The sequence below is a fragment of the Oryza sativa genome, chromosome 9 (genome assembly GCF_034140825.1).
Source record: "Oryza sativa Japonica Group chromosome 9, ASM3414082v1".
NCBI classification, from domain to species: domain Eukaryota; kingdom Viridiplantae; phylum Streptophyta; class Magnoliopsida; order Poales; family Poaceae; genus Oryza; species Oryza sativa.
In genome coordinates this window covers 21,738,145-21,758,852 of record NC_089043.1, presented here as the reverse complement: position 1 = coordinate 21,758,852, position 20,708 = coordinate 21,738,145, and the positions used below count along the sequence as shown (strand labels likewise).

General features: G+C 39.4%; 2 protein-coding genes across 2 annotated transcripts; both read left to right on the top strand.

Moving 5' to 3' along the window:
- The first annotated feature begins 4,873 nt into the window (after positions 1 to 4,873).
- LOC4347278 (probable protein phosphatase 2C 69) lies at positions 4,874 to 9,870 on the top strand. The gene is made up of 9 exons (NM_001422787.1): positions 4,874 to 5,121; positions 5,561 to 5,732; positions 6,081 to 6,234; positions 6,305 to 6,368; positions 6,914 to 7,021; positions 7,264 to 7,389; positions 7,472 to 7,704; positions 9,074 to 9,276; positions 9,401 to 9,870. Exons 1-9 carry the CDS (start codon positions 4,921 to 4,923, stop codon positions 9,406 to 9,408), a joined length of 1,269 nt encoding a protein of 422 aa, NP_001409716.1. The 5' UTR covers positions 4,874 to 4,920; the 3' UTR covers positions 9,409 to 9,870.
- Positions 9,871 to 15,731: 5,861 nt separating this feature from the next.
- LOC4347277 (probable BRI1 kinase inhibitor 1) lies at positions 15,732 to 17,061 on the top strand. The gene has a single exon (NM_001422785.1). The coding sequence runs from the start codon at positions 15,998 to 16,000 to the stop codon at positions 16,790 to 16,792; it is 795 nt and encodes a 264-aa protein (NP_001409714.1). The 5' UTR covers positions 15,732 to 15,997; the 3' UTR covers positions 16,793 to 17,061.
- The last annotated feature ends 3,647 nt before the right edge of the window (positions 17,062 to 20,708 follow it).

Sequence of the window (20,708 nt, the reverse complement as noted above, 5' to 3'; positions counted from 1 at the left end):
TCTTTTTTCTCTCTCCCTTTTTTTCGTTTTCTTTTTCTCCTTTTCTTTTCTCCTGATGATCTCCCTCTCCTTCCAATCTCCTCTCTTTTCTGTTTTTTTTTCTCTTCCAAATTTTTCTCCTCATAAATAATTTACTTTTAAAATTATCATTGTTTGATGTGTATGCAGTAAGTTTGTTCTTTATTAATGCTTTTCATCTATATAATAAAACTTTCACTAATTGAATAATCAAAATTTCAATATTTGGTCGATGAGGTATAGTAGAATGCACATGCGTCAGCTTATGAAATAGCCATCTGATTAATTTGTGAGGCATATAAAAAAGTAGAGTAAATTTCACAAAACTACAGATACTTGTGTCAAATTATCACAAAACTACAGATTTAAGAATGTGTATCACAAAACTATAGATTTAGCGTTAAACTTTTCACGGAACTACAGATTTAATGCACCATATCACAAAACTACAGATTTAGTGATTAAGTTATCAAAGAACTACATATTCTAGAGTTTAGATCATAGCACTATTATTTATTTAAAGTTATAAAATTTGTAGTTTTGTGATAAAATGTTTTTAAATGTGTAGTTTTGTAATAAAATAGTTGTTAAATCAATAGTTTTGTGATATAATACCTTAAATCTGTAGTTCCATGATAAATTTAACTCTAAATCTATAGTTTTGTGAAATACATTCTTAAATTTGTAGTTTTGTGATAGTTTGATCAAAGTATCTGTAGTTTTGTGAAATTTACTCAAAAAAGTACATAAGGAATTGTTCGTGTAATAAGACATGAAGCAAGCACAACCCGGTTCAATGCTATGTATGTTTTTTACTTTGTTTTGTCATTGTTTTATTTATCTTGTTTCGGTTTGTCATTTAAATTGGTCAAGTTTCTATCAATCACAAAAAAAAATATCTTCATCTGCTGCAACACACAAGTTTTTTGCTAGTACCTATAAAGTTCACCCCCACTAAGTGTAGTTAGTGCTAATTATTTCTTCTCTCATGAAGTTACATCACCTTAATTATTTTTAGCCTTTGAATTATTCATCAAGAGTGTAAATTGTATCTCTTCTCATCAAAAGGCATATAAAATATAACTTTAGATAATTGATCAAGGTACAAAATATATAAAGATAAGGAAAAAATCGTATGGTAATGAAAGTGCATCTAGGCCCTTAATGATTTTGGTGATTAATTACAATGCGATTAGAGAGGACTAACATTTTTATTTTAAGCAAATGTGAAGGTTGTTATGTCCTCAATGAGTTAGCGTAATACATATCCCGCGGAATACGTTGATGTGTGTGATGCGGCAAATGAGCAAATGGTATATTGTACCTTTTTTTCTTTCGTTTGAGTCAATAGGAATGTCGCACTATTAAGAGGGATGATGCATTGACATATGAGGAGTGATCAAAGTGCTCAAAATCAATTTTTAAAAGTGTTTCTCCTCTGTTTGGTGTGTTCTGGAAATTTTCGGAGTTTTCCGAAAGCCATTTTCGGACTTTCCGAAAATGCACAGAACCAATTATCACTTCTGGAAATTTTCGGATATGTCCGAAAGAAATTTTCGGACTTTCCGAAAATGAATGTGAAGGCAAATATGGTTCTGTTTATTTTCGGACTTTTCCGAAATTGATTTTTGGAGTTTCCGAAAAACTTCAGCAAAGTCAAAAATCGCTTCTGTATATTTTCAGACTTGTCCGAAAGCAATTTTTGGACTTTTCCGAAAACATCCAGAACGATGTTTTGTAGTACTGGAAATTTTCGGACTTGTCCGAAAAGTTTTCGGAATGTCTGAAAAATCTTTCGTTGACTTTGCTGTTGGTGCTGAGCTGGAATTTTCGGACATGTCTGAAAATCTTTCAGAATATCCTAAAATCTCAATTATTGTGCATAACGGGCAGAATTTGGGCTGTGGCTATAAATAGCCCCCTCCCCTCACTCGTGAGAGCTGCTAGTTCCATTCCAATCATTTGTGCCCTTGGCTTGCTCTCTCTCTCTCTAGCACTTTTGAGCCTTACTTTCTTGTTTCCCCTCTCACCCGTGTTCGATTTGGATTTGGTGTGTGTGTGAGAGTTGTGGATTTGAGTTTGTGTGAGTGCTTGTTGTTGACTTCGTGAAGATTTGTGAGCACTTGCATCATCTCCGGGAGTTCTTTGCTTCATTTGTTACTCTTGGAGGTTGAGGACTCCGCGGCTAGGTGTCGCTCCCGAGCCACCGATCTACTTGTGGTTGGCCGGGAGAAGTTTGTGAAGGTCGGATCTCACCTCCGAAAGAGAAGAGATACCCTTAGTGGAAGGAGGAGTGCTTAGTGCAACCTCTTGAGGAAAGGGTTAGCTAAGACCTGGCTCTTAGTGAGCTCCTCAACGGAGAGTAGAATCCCCTTAAGGATTCGAACTTCGGGAACAACTTCGTGAGCTTCATCTTTGGTGACTTTACTTCCTCCCTCTCCACTAGCTTTGCTTGTTTGAGCCGCTATAGGTCTAGTTGCTGTTTGTGCTAGCATATTCTTGTTGTAGGCAACTAGATCTAGGATTTACTTTGCTATTTGTGCTGACTCCAAAAATTTTCAGATATATCCGAAATTTTCGGAAATATCCGAAAATTACTGCTTCCGCTTTTAATTGATTTTTTTTGAATTAGCCTATTCACCCCCCCTCTAGGCCTAATTGACACTTTCAGGTAAGTAAGTAAAAAAATACAACTTATATATATAATTATATATATATATATATATATATATATATATATAATTTTATCATATAATTCTCCTGCAGCAACGTGAGAGATAACCATCTAGTTTTATAGTAGAAGTGGATGCTACCTATAATTTTGTCCATGCCACCTACTCATAAATTTATAGGTGATTTATACAATACATCACCTCTATACTAACTCTAATACACTAGTACTAATATTTATTTGTCCAAACTACTATTCATATCCCTCGTTTTTATCTTGAAATTTGTATAGAGATTGTCTCTTACATGAGTGGTGGTCGTCTTACATGAGTGGTGGTCGTCAGTTGCCTTCTCCTTTCTTCACTCATCTACATTATTATATTAGCTTGTGTGGTATCTCTGGATACCACCTTTAAGTCTTTGTAGCACTTGCTTTTATATTATTAGATGTTTTAATCAGATTTGTAGAAAAATACAATAATATTTTCAATACGAAACAAACATACTATAGAAATATATTTAATATGTATTTAATAAAAATGGTGTTATAGGTGTTACTATATTTTTCTAGAAACTAGTTAACATCATAATATGTGACGGATGGGAGAGAGTAAAGTGGAAAGGCATCATCCTATCATTCCGATCTGGTTCTTCCATTAAACATTTTAAAATGTGTAATTACAAAATATAGTTACAATTCAAAATAAAAATATATTAAGAACACCAAAAGAAATAAATTAAGAGCACCGTGTAGTGAAATATGGGACCTAAAAGAATGCACCAATATTCACTTTGCATATATAGAAATTATAACATTAAGTGAAGAAAAGGAAAAAAAACTACACTTTATATGAAACTACATTATAAGATTGTAGACTAAGACAAATAATAAATGAATAATTCCATAAGAATTATAGCTCTGTTATTATATCTAGGCCAGAGGTACAAATGTGTTCCATTTTGTTACCAAAATATCAAAATCTATGATTGATAATTAAGAAAGACACATTTGGATTTAGAAAATGTTTCCGTAAATTAGTCCTAGCTCTGGAAAGGGCAAACTACTCAAGTGACGAATAGCTACAGTAGGGCGACACGAAGAATGCAAAACTAGTAATGCGAGGGATGTGTTGGTGGGACTTCTAACATAATCACAACGATGATAGGTTCTAATTTTGTTAAATAATGATGACTAACATAATCACAACGATGATAGGTTCTAATTTTGTTAAATAATGATGACAATGAAGACGAGAGAGGGTACGAGCTGACAAGTGGATGTGTGATAAAGGAACAGCGAGACGGTGGTTGCTACGGGAGAGCGAGCCGAGGAGCAATAGAGGAGCGGCGATGTTGTCTAGAACCTACTTTCTCTGTTAAAAAAAAATAACCTCGTACTACAACGAATATGTATATAGAGAAGCCAACCCCGTATTATAATTGAGTACATTCTAGTATAATAATAATGAAATTGGACGTTCTCGTATTATTATATCCAGACCTCTATAGTAGTTTAATTTTTTTTTAAGACGGAGGGAGTATTGCATGTGACCTCTGTGCCTCTGTCACGTCTGCCCCTCCAGTTACCACTAGTCCACTGCACGCGCCATCGGAAAGCCAGTACACTCGCTGACTCGCCTGACCCTGTCAAACGCCGGGCCGCGGACCCCGCCGGCCAGCCACTCCGCGCGGACTCCCCGACGATCCAGCCCGCGGCCGGCCTTCTCGTGTCCTCCGCCGCCTCCCCCGCCGCCGCCGCTCCCTCTCCTCACCTCACCACCTGTCCATCCAGCGCGCGCCCGCCCGCCCGCCTCCAGCTCACCCCAGCCCGGCACACGCAACGGAGTCGTCAAAAATGGGTGGAAATTACCACGCGACAGAAAAGGCCAGGAACATTGCGCGCGGCGGCGATCCCGCGAGATCAAAACCCCCCGCATTGCGCGTTCCTTCGTTTACCTCTCCCCCCCCCCCCCCCCCCCCCCCCCCGATATAACCGCGACCACCAGCCGATCGCCCTCTCCCCCCCTCCTCCCCCCTCTCCAACTCAACCGCGGCTGCGCCTCTCCTCCCTCCCGGTCTCGCTCACGCAGTCACCCGCACGCGTGGCGCCCACTCTCCCCGCGTGATTATTGGTCCCCCGTTTTTTTTCTGGGTGTAGCGGTGGAGTTGCTTGGGGAGGTGGGCTAGCGCGTGATCGTGCAGTTTCGGGGTGAGGGTTTGGGAGGGGGAGCGATGGCGATGACGGCGGCGGCGGTGACGGTGCCGCTGGGGGTGCTGCTGCGGCGGGAGGTGACGAGCGAGCGGATGGAGCGGCCCGACGTGCTGTGCGGGGAGGCGGCGCGCAGCCGCAAGGGGGAGGACTTCACGCTGCTCCTCGCCGAGGCCGGGGAGCGCGTCGCCGGCGACCCGTCCACCTCCTTCTCCGTCTTCGCGGTACCGCATTGCCCCTATGCACGCGCCCCGAATTCTGGAAGGTTCTAGAGTACCTCCGCCGAGTTGTGCGTGGCCTGACGACATGGAGGCCACTCCTGTACATGGCTGCCACTCTGCATTTCCTCTTTGTTCATTTGACTTGTCCACCTTTCTCTCGTCGACTACAAATTTTCTCAATTTTTTTTTGTGCATGCCGACCAATTCAGGTGCAAGCATGTGACAGTAACACTGCGCTACATATGCCCAGATGATGATCGTAGTTAATTTGATTCACACTACGTTACAGTGTTCAAACATGGACTGAACATGTCAAATAATTTTGTGTTGCTATGATGACTCCGATGCTGTCATTTGATTTGTTTAGTGGTTGAGTAGTCGTATTTTACTGGATTCCTTGACTTGCGTTGATCGATCATTGATAACTGTGCTCTGTTGATAGCTATTTGATGGGCACAACGGATCTGGAGCGGCCATGTACGCGAAGAAGAATCTGTTGAACAATCTTCTACGTGCCATTCCTTCAGGTTTGAGCAGGGATGAGTGGCTTGCAGTGCTTCCTCGTGCGCTTGTCGCAGCATTTGTCAAGACAGACAAAGATTTCCAGGCAGTAGGTAAATCAGGCCAATTCCTGTCAAGCTTACGACATTCAATATTTAAGCAGTACTTTGATAAAACAGGCAAACGTTGTAATCTTTCATAATCCATCACTATTTAGCGGTTTGTATTTCCATTTTGGACGAAGTGAAGCATGAATAAAACTTTTGCTATCATCACTGTTCATTGATTGGATGCCATATTATCAGATTTGTTGAACAGTACAATCTCATTATTAATGCTAAATGTAGGTGCAAAAATGCTGCTCTTCTTTAAGATGTCTTTTAGGTTATAGCCTTATAGGTACCTGTAAAGTTGAGTGATGCTTTTTCTCTTTACTGAAGCACTCTCTTTTGCTGTTTCAGCGGAAACTTCTGGTACCACTGTTACATTTGTAGTAATAGATGAGTGGGTTGTAACGGTAGCATCAGTTGGTGATTCACGTTGCATACTAGAATCTGCTGATGGTTCATTATACCATTTGTCAGCTGATCATCGCTTTGACTCCAACCAAGATGAGTAAGTTTTGCCTGCCTTTAATGTGTATTTTTAAAGAACTGCCAATATTTACAACATACTCTTTTTTCAGGGTTCAACGTGTTACTGCATGTGGAAGCAAGGTTGGGAAACTGAATCTTGTAGGTGGCCCAGAGGTTCGACACTTTCACCCTGAATCCTTTGTTTTCTTGAATTGGATATATAGTGTGGACGTGTTTTGTCCAAATTGCTGCTTTGATGATTCACATTGTTCACAGTAACCTGCAGCTCTTCCCAAGTTTTAGTTCTCAATTATCTGTGCTTTAATATTACTCCATGCCCTTGTTATGCTGCTTGTCAAACAATGTCCTAGCTTATGATATGATAGGTTAAATTTCTTTTTTTAAGACCACTTGTTTTCAAACATAAAGTAGTTCTATTTCAAAATTCTACTATTTTTATTATAATATTTTATTCTGTATAGCATTGAGGCATTGAGTTCTTGTGCATCTAAAGTACTAGTGTATTTATGAGGGATAATTCTTTATTTCTCAATCTTTTTAATTAAGACAATGTTTATCTTATCACCATTATGTAAGTCTGTAAATCCCTATATTAATTATCAAATTGTGTTCAATTTGTTGTGTGGTTGCCTGGTCTTCTTTGATCTATATGTATACTTTGCTGTAGTATTCTAGAAAATTGTCATTTGCGTTTACAGGTTGGTCCTCTAAGATGTTGGCCAGGTGGTCTGTGCTTATCTAGATCAATTGGGGATATGGATGTTGGTGAATGCATCATTCCTGTTCCTCATGTGAAACAAGTGAAGGTCAGCTCATTTGAAAATAATGCTCTGCACTTCATTTGTCTTATACTCTTATTGTTCCATCTATTATGTTTGCATGATTTACTGCTCATCAGATACCATAAAAAAAATTCTTCTTCAGGACAGTATCGCCTATAATATTTCCACCACGTTTGTAGTTAATGTGCCACGTGCTTTTAGTTATGATTTACATGTTTGCAGTTCACTGTCGCACTATTTGATTTTCTGTTGTGCTGCTGTTACAGCTATCCAATGCTGGAGGCAGGATTATCATTGCAAGTGATGGTGTATGGGATGATTTGACTTTTGAAATGGCACTTGAGTGTTCTCGTGGATTCCCATCAGATATAGCTGCCAATCGAATTGTGAATGTAACAGTCTGAACTTTATCACTTCCCTTCATGACAAACCTTTAGGCCTTCATTTTGTGATATATATTTTTTAATTTTGAAGGAAGCAATTCATCCTCGGGGACTAAGAGATGATACTACCTGCATCGTGGTGGACATATTACCTCCAGAAAAACTAGCTCCAAGTCCTCCCACAAAGAGGCAGGGGAAGATTGTATTCAATAATATGTTTCGCCGAAAACATACAGACGTATCCTTTATACTAGATCGAGAGTATGCTGAGCCAGATGAGGTGGAAGAAATATTTGACGATGGTTCCGCTATGCTTTCTAAAAGGTACTATGTTAACCAGCTTCTCATAACCTCTTCACTTGGAGTAGGGGAACTAAGAGCGCTATGGGTAATTCCAAGAAGATGCATATATGTTTTAAACTTTTAATGAACACTAGTAGGATATCTATTATTTTTGAAAGTCCATGCACACTCAATAGACACATCAACATAACAAAATGCTATTTAGTGCCAATTACTGCACTTTATAAATAATAAATACTGCATCGTGATGATGATGTTCTTGTGAGTATCAACATTCCACTGTAACAGGTTATATGGTAAAGAAACATACTTTTCAGTTAATGTAGGCCACAGAGGTCTTGGATTTATGATGATTCGTCATTTAGATCTGATACTAAATTGTCTTATGTGGACAACAAACATATCTTGCTGTCTGCTAAAGGTTAGTAGGATTTTAAGGAATTATTGGGAACATCACATGAGTTGGCAGTTGGCACTGCTGACTGATGGTGTCAACTATGCAACTCCATTTATGTTTCCTTGCACATTGTAGTCAATATTGTCTGCTGGTTCCTTTTCCAACCCCACTCCATTGGATCCTTTCTTTTTTTTTTCTCTGGTCGTTTAAGTATTGAATTATTGTTGTCCTGAAACCAGCCAGATCTGGTTGATACATGTTAATTCTTGGTCATAACACACTGCAGTAGTGTAGTACCTAATCACTTTTACCAAACCTTGTCAACACCCTTAGGCTGTGTTCGCCATTCCTTGTTCCCAACTGGAACAGTACGCACAGAAAACGGAACGGTCTATTTGCGCGTGATTAATTAAGTATTAGCTATTTTTTTTAAAAAAAGGATTAATTTGATTTTTTTTAAAGCAACTTTCGTATAGAAACTTTTTTTTTTGCGAAAAACGCATCATTTATCAGTTTGAAAAGCGTGCGCGCGGAAAACGAGTGAGAGGGGTTGGGAAAAGGGGTGCCAAACACAGCCTTAGATGGGTTTTATGAAAAACCAGAACGCATGAGATTTCTGGCCATTTACTGAAGCTAAAAGGTTATAATAAATAGATAACGGAAGTTCAGGGTTTGTTTGATATGCTACTCATTTGGTTATTGTTCTGCAGAACTCAATGCATTTCATCTCTTATCTCCTGAAATGATCAGGAATATATTTGTACTATGTTGGTATTTAATAGATTATTGATGGATCTTGTGTTATATTTTCTAGATAGGTTCAGCTAAAAGTTTCAAATCTTTCATTCATCTTTTCAATATCCTCAAACTCAGAACTGTTTGGTCTTTAATATGCAAAAAGAGAGTATTCCCATATTTCTTTTCGCTTGCATACCTTATAATGCCAGTTTTTGAGACATTATGGTGTTGATTTCTGACATTTTTGTTATTCAGGCTTGCTGCAGGTTATGCACTCCAGAGCATGTTTGAGCCCTTCAGCTGTGCAGTTTGCCAAGTACAGTTGAAAGCTGGCCAGGGAATTTCTGTACACAGCAATCCATTGCAACACGAAAAATTGCAAGGATGGCAGGGACCTTTCCTGTGCCAAAGCTGCAACGAAAAGAAAGACGCAATTGAAGGGAAACGACCTCCAAGAGGTATTGCTAATTCATTATGTTATTTTCTTGGTTCTCCGAACAACATTCTGTGTTTACAGCTAAAGCTGTCTTATGTAATCTTTAGATTACTGATTTGTTCTTCGATGCATTTCTGCCTATTCAGATTCTTGATCTACACTCTACAATAACCATGGTTTTGCTGAGTGGTGACAAGTGGCAGGCCCATTTGTTGGAGACATTCCTTCATACAATCAATATTCTTTTGTTCGTTACTAGAAACACTAGTCAAACCAGAGTTATTTTGCTACATTGTTCTCTGTAGTCAAGTAATACAAAGTATTCTTGGCAAAATAGATTGAAGATTTGTTAATTGGTTGGATTAACATAGCACTATCTAACAAGTTGGATTAACATAGAAAACAGCTTCTTGTTCAGAAGAGAATAGTAGAATCCTGAGCATGGCTTAGTTTTCCCATGCCATTTCAATGTATAGAAATCATTGTACAGCGGCCTACAGGATCACAAGTATTCTTTTGTTAATTTGTAGATGGATTGACTACTCTAATGGTTCCTAAAAGAAATACTCAATACTAAGTACTGACTGTTCGAGTTCTTCAGTTATTTCTTTTTTTCCTTAAGGACTCCCTGTACTCCAGATCTAACTATCGTACTACATCCTGTGAAAGGATCCATATAGCCTAGCTTGAAACTATCATCTACCCTGTCTCTCGCCCATTCTCCAGCTATGCTGTACTGCTTGGTCCCATGTGTACACACATCTTGGTCACTTGTGAAATTGTGCTATACAGATGAAGCAACTATTCAGATCACCCGGTTGTTAGTGCACTGTAAACCAATCAGAGTGTTTTGTACCATTGGGCAAGGTGTCCATGGAAACACCGGGACAGATCACTCCCTCCAGAGTCCATACTCCGGACGTTTGTCAGTTTGTCACTTGGTACATCCACCTTTTGTCTCCTCTGAACCAAGGAATTAAACATTGCAGATAAGAAAGCCAGCGACGTGACCAAGCAAAAGACCGGGCAACTAACCAACATGCCGCTACATATACACCTCCCCTGCCGAAACAACAGCTCACCCACTGGGATTTGCACGCGCCACCTGACGAGTGCAAGGCGAACCGGCCAGTAGCAGTGGACATCACATTACTAAGTCAAGCTAGTTAGCCCAGCTGATTACTACTACTTGATTAGTGCACCGGCCGGCCGGATCGCGTGCCTGGTCGAAATGAACAGCAAAAACGACGGCAAGTACGGCGCACCACCTTTTCTGGTGATGTGTTTAGTTATGTTCGTGACCGATGAGAATGCGTCATGATCATGTACAATTGGGATTTCTCTCAGGAAAGCTTTGAAAACGAAATGACATGAACAGATGGAGCGAGGCAGGCAGGCATGGACAGGAAGAAGAGCACAAAAAGATAAGGGTCCATCTATATGCCGCTGTGTGTTATGCATGCCAATCATAAGCCCGGCCGGTGCAATCAAACAAACCTGAAACTTAACCATGCAACCATGCATGTGACCTGGGTCACATCCTCCAGAGATGAAAAGCATGAAACCGTGGTCGGGGTGTTGCACTCACACAGTGCCATGCTATCTCTATCCCAGATAAATCCATTCATATTCCTACTCCAAGAAAATATATCAGTAGGAATGAGAAGACATCAAAGTGCAACACCCCCACATAAATCGGTTGTTACTCGTACTGTTTGATACTGTTTTTCTAGAAAGCTATTGCTATTTTGAAGTTTAGAATTTGATGTTAAAGTTGATTTCAGGGGTTTTTCATTTCATCTTTTCCATTGGGCAATCTCTAATTTTATAGGAGATGATCAGGTGCGCTAGCTGCAGCAGCAGCCAACAACCATTTACAATTACAGTTGCGACAACAAGATCAGCCGAACATACCCATGGTTGCTAAGGCAACGGCTAAGAAATCTATCTAAAATTATTCTTAAAAATCGCAATTCAATTGTTTTGGCTTTTTAGAACAAGTATTGACAAGCACAATTTAAGACACTGTTTCTGCGACTCTGCTTATACATTCTACAGTGCCATCCATGGACTCTAATTAATGGCGCCAGACGTTGGCTCGTGCATGCATGTGGGACGATGGCTTACTAGCTACCGCTGGAATGGTGCTTATGATAGCTACTAGACCACCAGTATAGAGGGTACAAATTTCTTCTTTCTCTTTGGTTTTTATATTAACTCTTTCGTAAAATATGAAGTCATTTATAGAAGAACTTCCAGGAAACCATTTCATCTTAATTTCTTCATTTTATCCTTACTAAATAAATGTGATTTCTCTTACAAATTAGTAACTCTCCCTTTTCATTACAATATTAATGCGTCCCTCTGTATTAATACGACATTGTTGAATTTAGTAGGTTGAACTTTTGAAACTTTATCTTTATCATCAATAGCTCTCAAAATATTTAGTTTGAAAATATAAAAATTATATGGGTAGATTTTTCTTTGTAACTGCTTTTACGATATTATAATTTTGTTAGCTATTATCATTATAATTCTAATAAAAACAGTGTCAATATATTTAAATACAGTGGTAGTAAAGGGCAACAAAGTCATGTGAATTTTTTTTTAATAATAAAAATGATTTACATATCCGATTTCTATCGTAAGGCACACCGCCATAAATTTCTTTAGAAAAGGAAAAAAAAGACATAATATGATGGGACACCCCCAACTCTCTGTTATTATTGACTAGCGTTAAATCACATGTACTCTAGAAATCAATTCGATCTAATGGAATTACCTCAGTTATAGTAGAATAAGATACCCTTGGTACCGCTTTTAAGAGTAGAATCATTGCACATAGTATCATGCTCTGAACATCGCAGATTAGACTAAAAGTGAGAGATTAAAAGTAAAGCCAATAAAAGAAATGAGATAACATGTATTAGGTTAGATAATTGTTTATTATTAAAAACTGTCATTACAGCAATATCAAATTGACCAATATAAATTATTAGTTTCAACTAAAATTATCTTTTTGATGAACCTAGTTATATATAACTCCACTAAGCCAATTATAAAAAAAATGTTTTCAGATTACAAGGTGGGGGATATTAAAAGCAAAAAAAAGCGCATAAACACACACACACATCTCCGAACAAAGCAACAAACATGAATACATGACATTTAAAGAAAAGAAATTAGATTATTTCTTGTGCAACAAAAACAATAGTATTCGTCCCAAAAACCTTTTATTTAGAATAATACGAGGTAATTTTGAAAGTACTACATCCGTTTCAAAATAAATCAATTTAAAATATGATGTGATATTTCTTATTACAATGAATCTGAACATCACATTCTAGATTCAAAGAGTACGCTACAGCTACAAAGGAAAGGCTATACCCGGCCAATCACTGAAGGCGCCGGCCGGCTACAGGGTTTCTCAACAGTATTGACATGTTGTTCTTGTCCACCATTCGATGGATCACAAATTAAACATTTACGACCAAAGACAATGGTTGTTTCAAACTTTTAATTGGTCGGTTAATCATTTGCTTTGGGTTGGAGGAGACATGGCATGATGGTCCATATGGAGCTACGGATACATGTACATGTCAATCTATATGCACACATTAAATGCCACCGGCCGGTTGAGGCTATACCAATTAGTGTATGAATGGGCCACTCCATATTATCACGGAATAATAACATGTTATATATCCCAGATTGAGGCATTCTGCTGTTAATTGATCGAGATGGGAATATCTCATATATGCATTTCTTTTCCTATGAAATCTTATATGCCTCAAGTGCATTTACAATTTCGGCGTTTGCAGCTCTGAGAAAGCTATATAATCTAGGATAATTCAGCATTCATTTTGTAGGCTTATATAATTCAGGATTCATTTTGTAGGCTTACAAATTATCACGTCAATCAAAAAATTCTATATTATTAGTCACGGTGGATTCAAATTAGTGTAGATCGGTCAATATATAGATGCATACAAAATATAATTGTTTTTTTTGTTAATGAACTTTAATCTAAATTTCACTTAAATTTGCACGGTTCCACTAGTTTGTTACAAATATAAAGAGATAAATAGCACACCAACTTAATTTGTATTAGATTAATGTAAAACATGCCTAAATAATATGCGTGCAAGAAAAGACAATATTATGCTAGAAGGTCCAACAAATAACAATGAAATATATACACGGTCCATCCAAAATACAAATATACTTTTTTATTACATGGTAATAAAAAAGAAATGTACATGCTGCCTCCGCCTCTTTTAGTGTGTTAGCACACTATGAATATAATATATATATATATATATATATATATATATATATATATATATATATATGTGTGTGTGTGTGTGTGTGTGTGTGTGTGTGTGTGGCCGTGTTTGTAAGGGTGGGTGTACGTGTAAGGTTTAGTAGCATGGCCGATTACCGTGTTTCTTGTAACATGTCACATCAGCGTCCCTTTGAAGGAGGGTGCTTTCCTTCTTAAACATTATTTTTCACGTTGTCATCCATCAACTATTAATTCTACTAGATGAAACTCCGCGCAGAAATTTACTATGATAACAATAAGTAAAAATAATGTGTAGATAGCTTTAACAACCTAAGCTTACATAAATATAACTTTATATAAGCTGATGTGATTTAAATTTAAATAGTATGTAGAATGATAATTCAAATATAAAAATAAAATAATGTGGCTTTACGAGAGAACAAAAGAAGGAAGATAATTTGAACTATACATCTAAGGGCTAAAAAAATGAGATGATATGGCTTAACGAGAGAAGAAAAAGAAGAGAGATAATTTGAATAATAGATTAATTATCTAAGAACTAAAAACAATTGATATGATATGACTTAATGAGAGAAAAGAAAAATAACATGAACTAAGTGATGATGAACTATATAGGTATATAAAATATTATAAAAAAATAATGGAGAGATAAATTAAAATATTATGTGAATTATGTAGGATTGAACATGCTTATTTTAAATCTCTAAAATCTAATAAATTATTAAATTATAGATAATCTAGCATGCTTGCATGGTGCTTAAATATAATACTCCCTCCGTCCCAAAAGCCCTCAGGATTTGTTCTGAAATACTCTCTCCGTACTCGTAAAGGAAGTCGTTTAGGACAATGTTCAAGTCAAACCTTGAGAATATAAATCATGAATAACTCTCAAGTTGTTGAGTTTGAAAATGTAAGAATTATATGAATAGATTTGTCTTGAAAAATACTTTCATAAAAATATACATATATCACTTTTTAATAATTTTTTTATAGAAGCAAGAAGTCAAAGTTGTATTTTGGAGACCGTGTCGCTGTCCAAAACAACTTCCTTTACGAGTACGGAGGGAGCATAACAACTTCTCCACCAATATTCTCTCCCCAACCAATCACAATCCTCCATCATTCACTTTTCCCACCTGCATTTACTACTCATTCAATTACAACCCTCCACCATTTACTTCTACCAACTCTTTTAATAACCGAGTGCAAGTCTAAAACTTTTTATATTATATGATGGAGGGAGTAATTGTTAGTGGATGATGATGTGGCATCTTTACATTTTAAGCTTTAGAAATTAGTGGGCTATAACTTTCTAATAAGAGAGGATTACTGTGCACAGTGCTTATCTTCTCGTTCACTAGATAATTAAATTAACCATCAGACACCTCTCAATGCGGTGTTTCTAAAAAAACTAATTTTCTCTGGTTCACTGAATCACTTGTCCGTCCTCGGAAAAATTGTGTATATCTCAATCCATGGAAAAAAAATCCTTTTTCTTGGCTCCAACAAATATTGTTGAATGCCATTCATGGCTGGTTTTTTTTACGAACGCGCAAAAATAATTGTACGTCAGTATACTAGAAAAAAGTAAAGTTTTAATTACACAATGCAACAATCCAAACCGACCATTGCTGGATTACAAGAAAAATGACTGCGAGGGGCAAAAAAAGAAAAAATAAAACTGAAAGTTGTTACTCCTATATAAAGGGGCAAAAGGTGGTGGAGGAAACCCCCTATCCTCCCAACAATTCTTCAAACGAAGCTGCGCTAGCTAGAAACGAGAGACGGTCCTCCTTGAGGATGGACCCCAGAACTACCGAAACCAGCGAAAGGGATGACTCAAAAATCCTGACGTTCCGCTCTAACAAAACTGCCAAGATATTAGAAGGACCAGAAAGTCGAAACCCTTGCGAAGATGCTCTAGCAGGCACTAGACCTGGAGAGAGTCGCCACGGGAAGGAGTGAGCCCAGGCCAGTCAGGAGGAGACATGATACGGTGCCAAACTTGATGAGTGAACACATGATGATGTAAATGTGCATTCTAAGCAATAATTTTTTATGTTTTTCACTTGATAATTAATTAGTAGGAAAAAATTAAATTGGTGTAGTAATTTTTCTTCCGCTTAGCCAAATTGTCACCACTTAAGTTGGTGGGTGAGGTTTAACATAAACCTAGTTGTCACTACTGCATATAAATCCTCCAGATACGTAAGGACGGCCTGCTAGTGCTTCACCTTCACATATTGCACAAATTTAACCTCAGCTTCAGCTTCATCACTGCCAAATCGCCTCTCAAGCGCCATGCATCCCCCACTACTACAGCTGTCGACCTAACCTTGCCACCCAACTCTCCTCTCCCTCTCTCTCTCTCTCTCTCTCTCTCTCTCGCGCGCGCGCGCGCGCAAGCGAGCACACAAACCCTACCACGCCGAAAGCCATGACCATGAACACACCACGGCCGCGGTCGCAACCACCACCTCCTCATCCTCCACTGTTCAAGCCAACCACACCTCCCCCACCACCACTCCTCTCCACCTCCACCTCCACCTCCCCTCCCCACGACTTCTCCTTCGCCCACTACCTCTCCTCCCCGCCTCCGTCCGTCCAACGCCGCGGTCGCGCCGACATGTCCCGCACACCACCCCTCGGCCGCGTCGGCAGCGACCTCAGCCACAACAACTACTCCTCCAAAGCAAACCAGCACCGGCAAACCGGAAGCAGCAGCAGCAGCAAGGAGAAGGACAGGGAGTACAAGGCCAAGAGCAAGGCGTCGTCGCCTTTCTTCTCCGGCCTCGGCGGCTCGTGGAGGTCAGGCTTGAGCAGAGACGAGGAGGTGAAGAGGAAGGCGAAGGCGAAGACGAGAGGGCTGGACGTGGGGCAGTGGGTGAAGAAGTACATGGCGTCCATGGTGGAGCACCTGCTCGCCTCCTTCTCCCGGCACGGCGGCGGGGAGAGGGAGAAGCGGGAGCAGCAGCGGCGGAGGCCGCACTCGTTCTCGGCGCACGGCCCGAGCGCCCTGAGGGAGCAGCGGGAGCGGTGGAGGCGGCGGCGCGGGCAGCTCTCCTCGGCGCCGGCGTCGCTGCGCGCGTCGCCGGTGAACAGCGGCCACCTCTCCGTGGGCGGGTCGGTGAAGGTCTCGACGTCGTCGGAGGAGAGCACCATGGAGGAGCTGCAGAGCGCCATCGAGGCCGCCATCGCGCACTGCAAGAACTCCATCACCGTGGCCAAGTGAATCGATCGATCGAGGCTAGTGTGTAAAATGTAAAACTGTAAATGCGTGGTACGGAGATGCACATGTGCCGATCGCCATGCGTGTCGCGCGCGCGCGCACACGACACGTACGAGAGCATATATTGATCAGGTTTTCAGTAGCTTTTGCGAGCTTCAGAAAAAATCACAGATTCGATACTCTCTCTTGTTCATGTGTAAAGATGTAAGAACAGATGGATGACAATATTCAAGCGCTATATATACGGATAATATGTCTTGATTTGCAAGTTCTACTGCTGTAAATCCCTATACTGTTTGGAATTTGGCATGATGTTAATCAGCTGACTAAAAGTCATCCTGGCGAGTACTGGAATCTTTGGAGTGATGACCACTAGTTGCCGTCGTGCAATAAAAGCTTAGGACCGATTCTGCAGGCCACTTTCAGACGAAATGACGATAGTAACTCCCATGTTAATTATAATCTCTAATTATTCAATCTGACTACTCACCAGATATGACCGGTCGGCCGGCTGGCCTAGATTCCATTCACATTTTTACAACGAGGAATTCAGGTTGGTCCAGATACAAATAATTACACACGGGTTGACTGAGATAATCATCGAGATTTTGTTGCTAGCTAAGTAGCTATAGATACTTCGTTCCAAGTTGATTCGCTGCTTTTGGTTGGCGCCTAGTACAACCTTGGATAGTTCATTAATTGTTGGATCGTTCCAGGAGACAAGAGTTGCATGCGCACTGGCCCATCGTTTGACACATAGGAGTAAAAAGTGAAACGGTATATTTGTAAATGTAAAATAATTTGTGAATAAAACTTTTATATACGTGTTCTTAATGATTTAAAAGTAAAGACTGAAAAATAAACTACGATGGAGAAACCCTAAAATCACCTCCAAATTTAAGGTTGAAAATTTAAATTTTAGCTTATAAGCATAAGTATAAGCGAAAAGATGAGGCCAGTAATAAGAAATGGCAGTGCACATCCTGGCATCCATGTTGGAAGCCGTGTTTTAATACATTAAAAAAGAAAAATATATTCTATTCCACATAGTTGTCTCGATCAATTTAATAATTTACTACTGACGAGTGTGGATTTTAAACTCTCAAGGCGACGTCCCCTTATTACTTGCTGACACTCAAATAGCTACGAAAAAAAAGAAAAGATGTACTAACATGTGATATATCTCTTCACAAACATGCAACTTAAAATTCAACTTCTACAGTTTGTAGTTTAATTTGTTTTTTCGTTGTGACATGTAGAAGTTGATTTTTTTTGCCTCCTTATACAACATTAAAGTTTGTATATAAGTTTCAAATATTTTGCATTTCTATTTTGTAAAATATAATTTATTATTTTATGCTATATAAAACATTTTTTTTTGTTTTTAATGTAAATCATTTTTCACATGCTATGTATTTGTGCCATTAACTTTTGTATACGTAAATTATCCGTCATATAAAAAAAAACTTGAAACTTATCTACAAACTTTCTTGTTGTGTAATGAGGCCATATAAAAATTTTATATTTTTAAAATTTATAATGAGATAAATCGGTTTTTAACATTGTATGTCTCTAAGGGCATTTTGAATATATATATATATATATATATATATATATATATATATATATATATATATATATATATATAAGTGGTCAATGCAAAACAATATAACTATAGAGCAGTTACATTGCAATTAGCATGTAACTACAATATAAAGTAACTTATATGTATCTTGTAGGAGATTGCTTTGCGCATAGAATCCCCTTGCTTGAGCACTTGTTATGTTTTTTTCTTTGCCCCCGTTTGCACGAATCTCGAAGCAAATCTAATGATGAAAAATTACGATCTAACTATGGAAAATGACGTGAAAATTGTATACATGTTATATTAGAACTACATTTAAGTTAGAATGTAGTTGCACTATAATTATACTGTATTTTATTTGATGAGAAGAAAAAAATTGTAGAGGGATGTATAATAAAATTGAAGAAAAAGTTGGGGGGCTTTGTGCAATATTTGTAACTAATAGGGCCCGCGTGGGACCGGAGCGATTACCCGCCATTGGATCTCGCGCAGCCGCAGCCCGCAGGCGTGCATGGTGACGAAAGATGCCCACGGCCGCACGCCGCCCCCCATCTCTATCACCTCCCACTCCAGCGGCGCAACCTCCCCTTCACCCCGACACCGGCGCCGGCGCCTCCCTCTCCTCAGCCATCGACCTCCTTGCCGCGCCTTCTGCGGCGGCTGGGGAATGCGGACCTCCGGCGCCGGCCCGCCTCGTTCCAGCCATGCTAGCCCGACGCAAACCCCGCATCGACGAGGCCATGGAGCCGTACGAGTACGAGAAGGTATGCAAGAACTTCGGTCTCGGTCGCCTGCCGTTCGATGCGAACTTCTCTATTTTCATAGCTCTACATACTGTTGTAGATTTTGCAACGAGAATCGATCGAGAACTCTCTGCTTCTGAATTTACAATGAGCGTATATGTGTTTTCCATCATAACGTTCAGGGGCTTCAAGGCATTGGATCGTACTAGTACCATCACAAGAAAGCAGATATCAAACATTTGTGTCTGAAACAGCTGTTGAATACTGAATACTTAGGTCTAGTGCATGATGCATTGATGCCAACGAACAACGTTGATTGCAAATGATCATAACCTGACAGTGGCAGTACTACTGTTTAGCTCACAAGTTTGCATCTGTGTCACTGTGTGCCAGAAAATTTGGAAATGGAGTAGAAAACTAAACTTGGAGGATGTCAGGACGTTTGGTTAGGTAGACTCTAGACTGTATAGCATTACCTTCAGAAGAAGACCATAAAATTCAGATGAGCTATTTTAGATGTGACGCAGAGTAGCAGACAATGTGCTTGGAAGTTGGAACTTCAGAACAAATTCTAATTATTGTATTGTATTCTTCAAGATGGGAAGGACAAATTAGTCTGGGGGCATATATATATAAAAGGAGAATTTAGTGTTGAAATTTAATCAGTTGTTGAAAAATTGTAACGCTGGTTATCACTATAAATTTTTGGTTAATAGAAAAAAGGAGTCCTTACAAATAAAGGATATGCTCTCAAATGAAGGGGTGGAAGCCTGGAAGGGAGAAATTTGGGCAAGAATTGGTGTTCAAAGCCTGGCAGACATTAGTCCGGTCACAGTGCAAGCCACTCAAAAGAGTTTCTCTAGCGGCTGGGCAACTCAGAGATTGGCCTAAGCAACCTCATCCCACAGTGCAGTGATGCACTTTGCGTGTCCACGCGCGGCGCGAGGTCACGGGGCGTCGGAGACAAGCCCTCCACAGCTCGCGGAATCAGGCGATCGGCGCCGCGCGTTACCCAGACCGAGCGAAGTTCTCCGCGTCCCTGCGTGGGGGCGAGTCGCCATCTTTAGTTACAACCGCGCGCAACACTTAAGCAGATTTCGGATGTGGCGAAGGAAGTAATGCGCCACGTCCTTGCACTGTGACCGGCCTTATCATTTTGCTTGGCATGCCATTTGGTTCACTAGAGGTACGTTTCCAAACTAAAAAACGAGGTTATTCCAATTTACACTTTGCTGATATGCAATGCGCAATGCTTTAAGAGTGTGTCTATATATATATATATATTTTACACTATATATTGACATGCTATGAAAGCTTCTGCTGAACAGTTGCTTTTTAATATATGCTCAATTTATCCCCAGGAGTATTGGTAAATATGAATTGCTATATATTATTAGTGGGAGTAGCTAGAGCGCAACCAAAGTTACTGCACAACTAGAGATGCCAAATATATGGAGATTTTGTTTCCGAGTTCAAAGTCTATACACCCTTTTCTGATGCTTTTCACACAAGCATTTTATTGCCTATTCTGAAATTATTTTCTGGAGACGGCCTATTCTAAGCTTCCCTTATTGATTTTCTCTGACAGCCC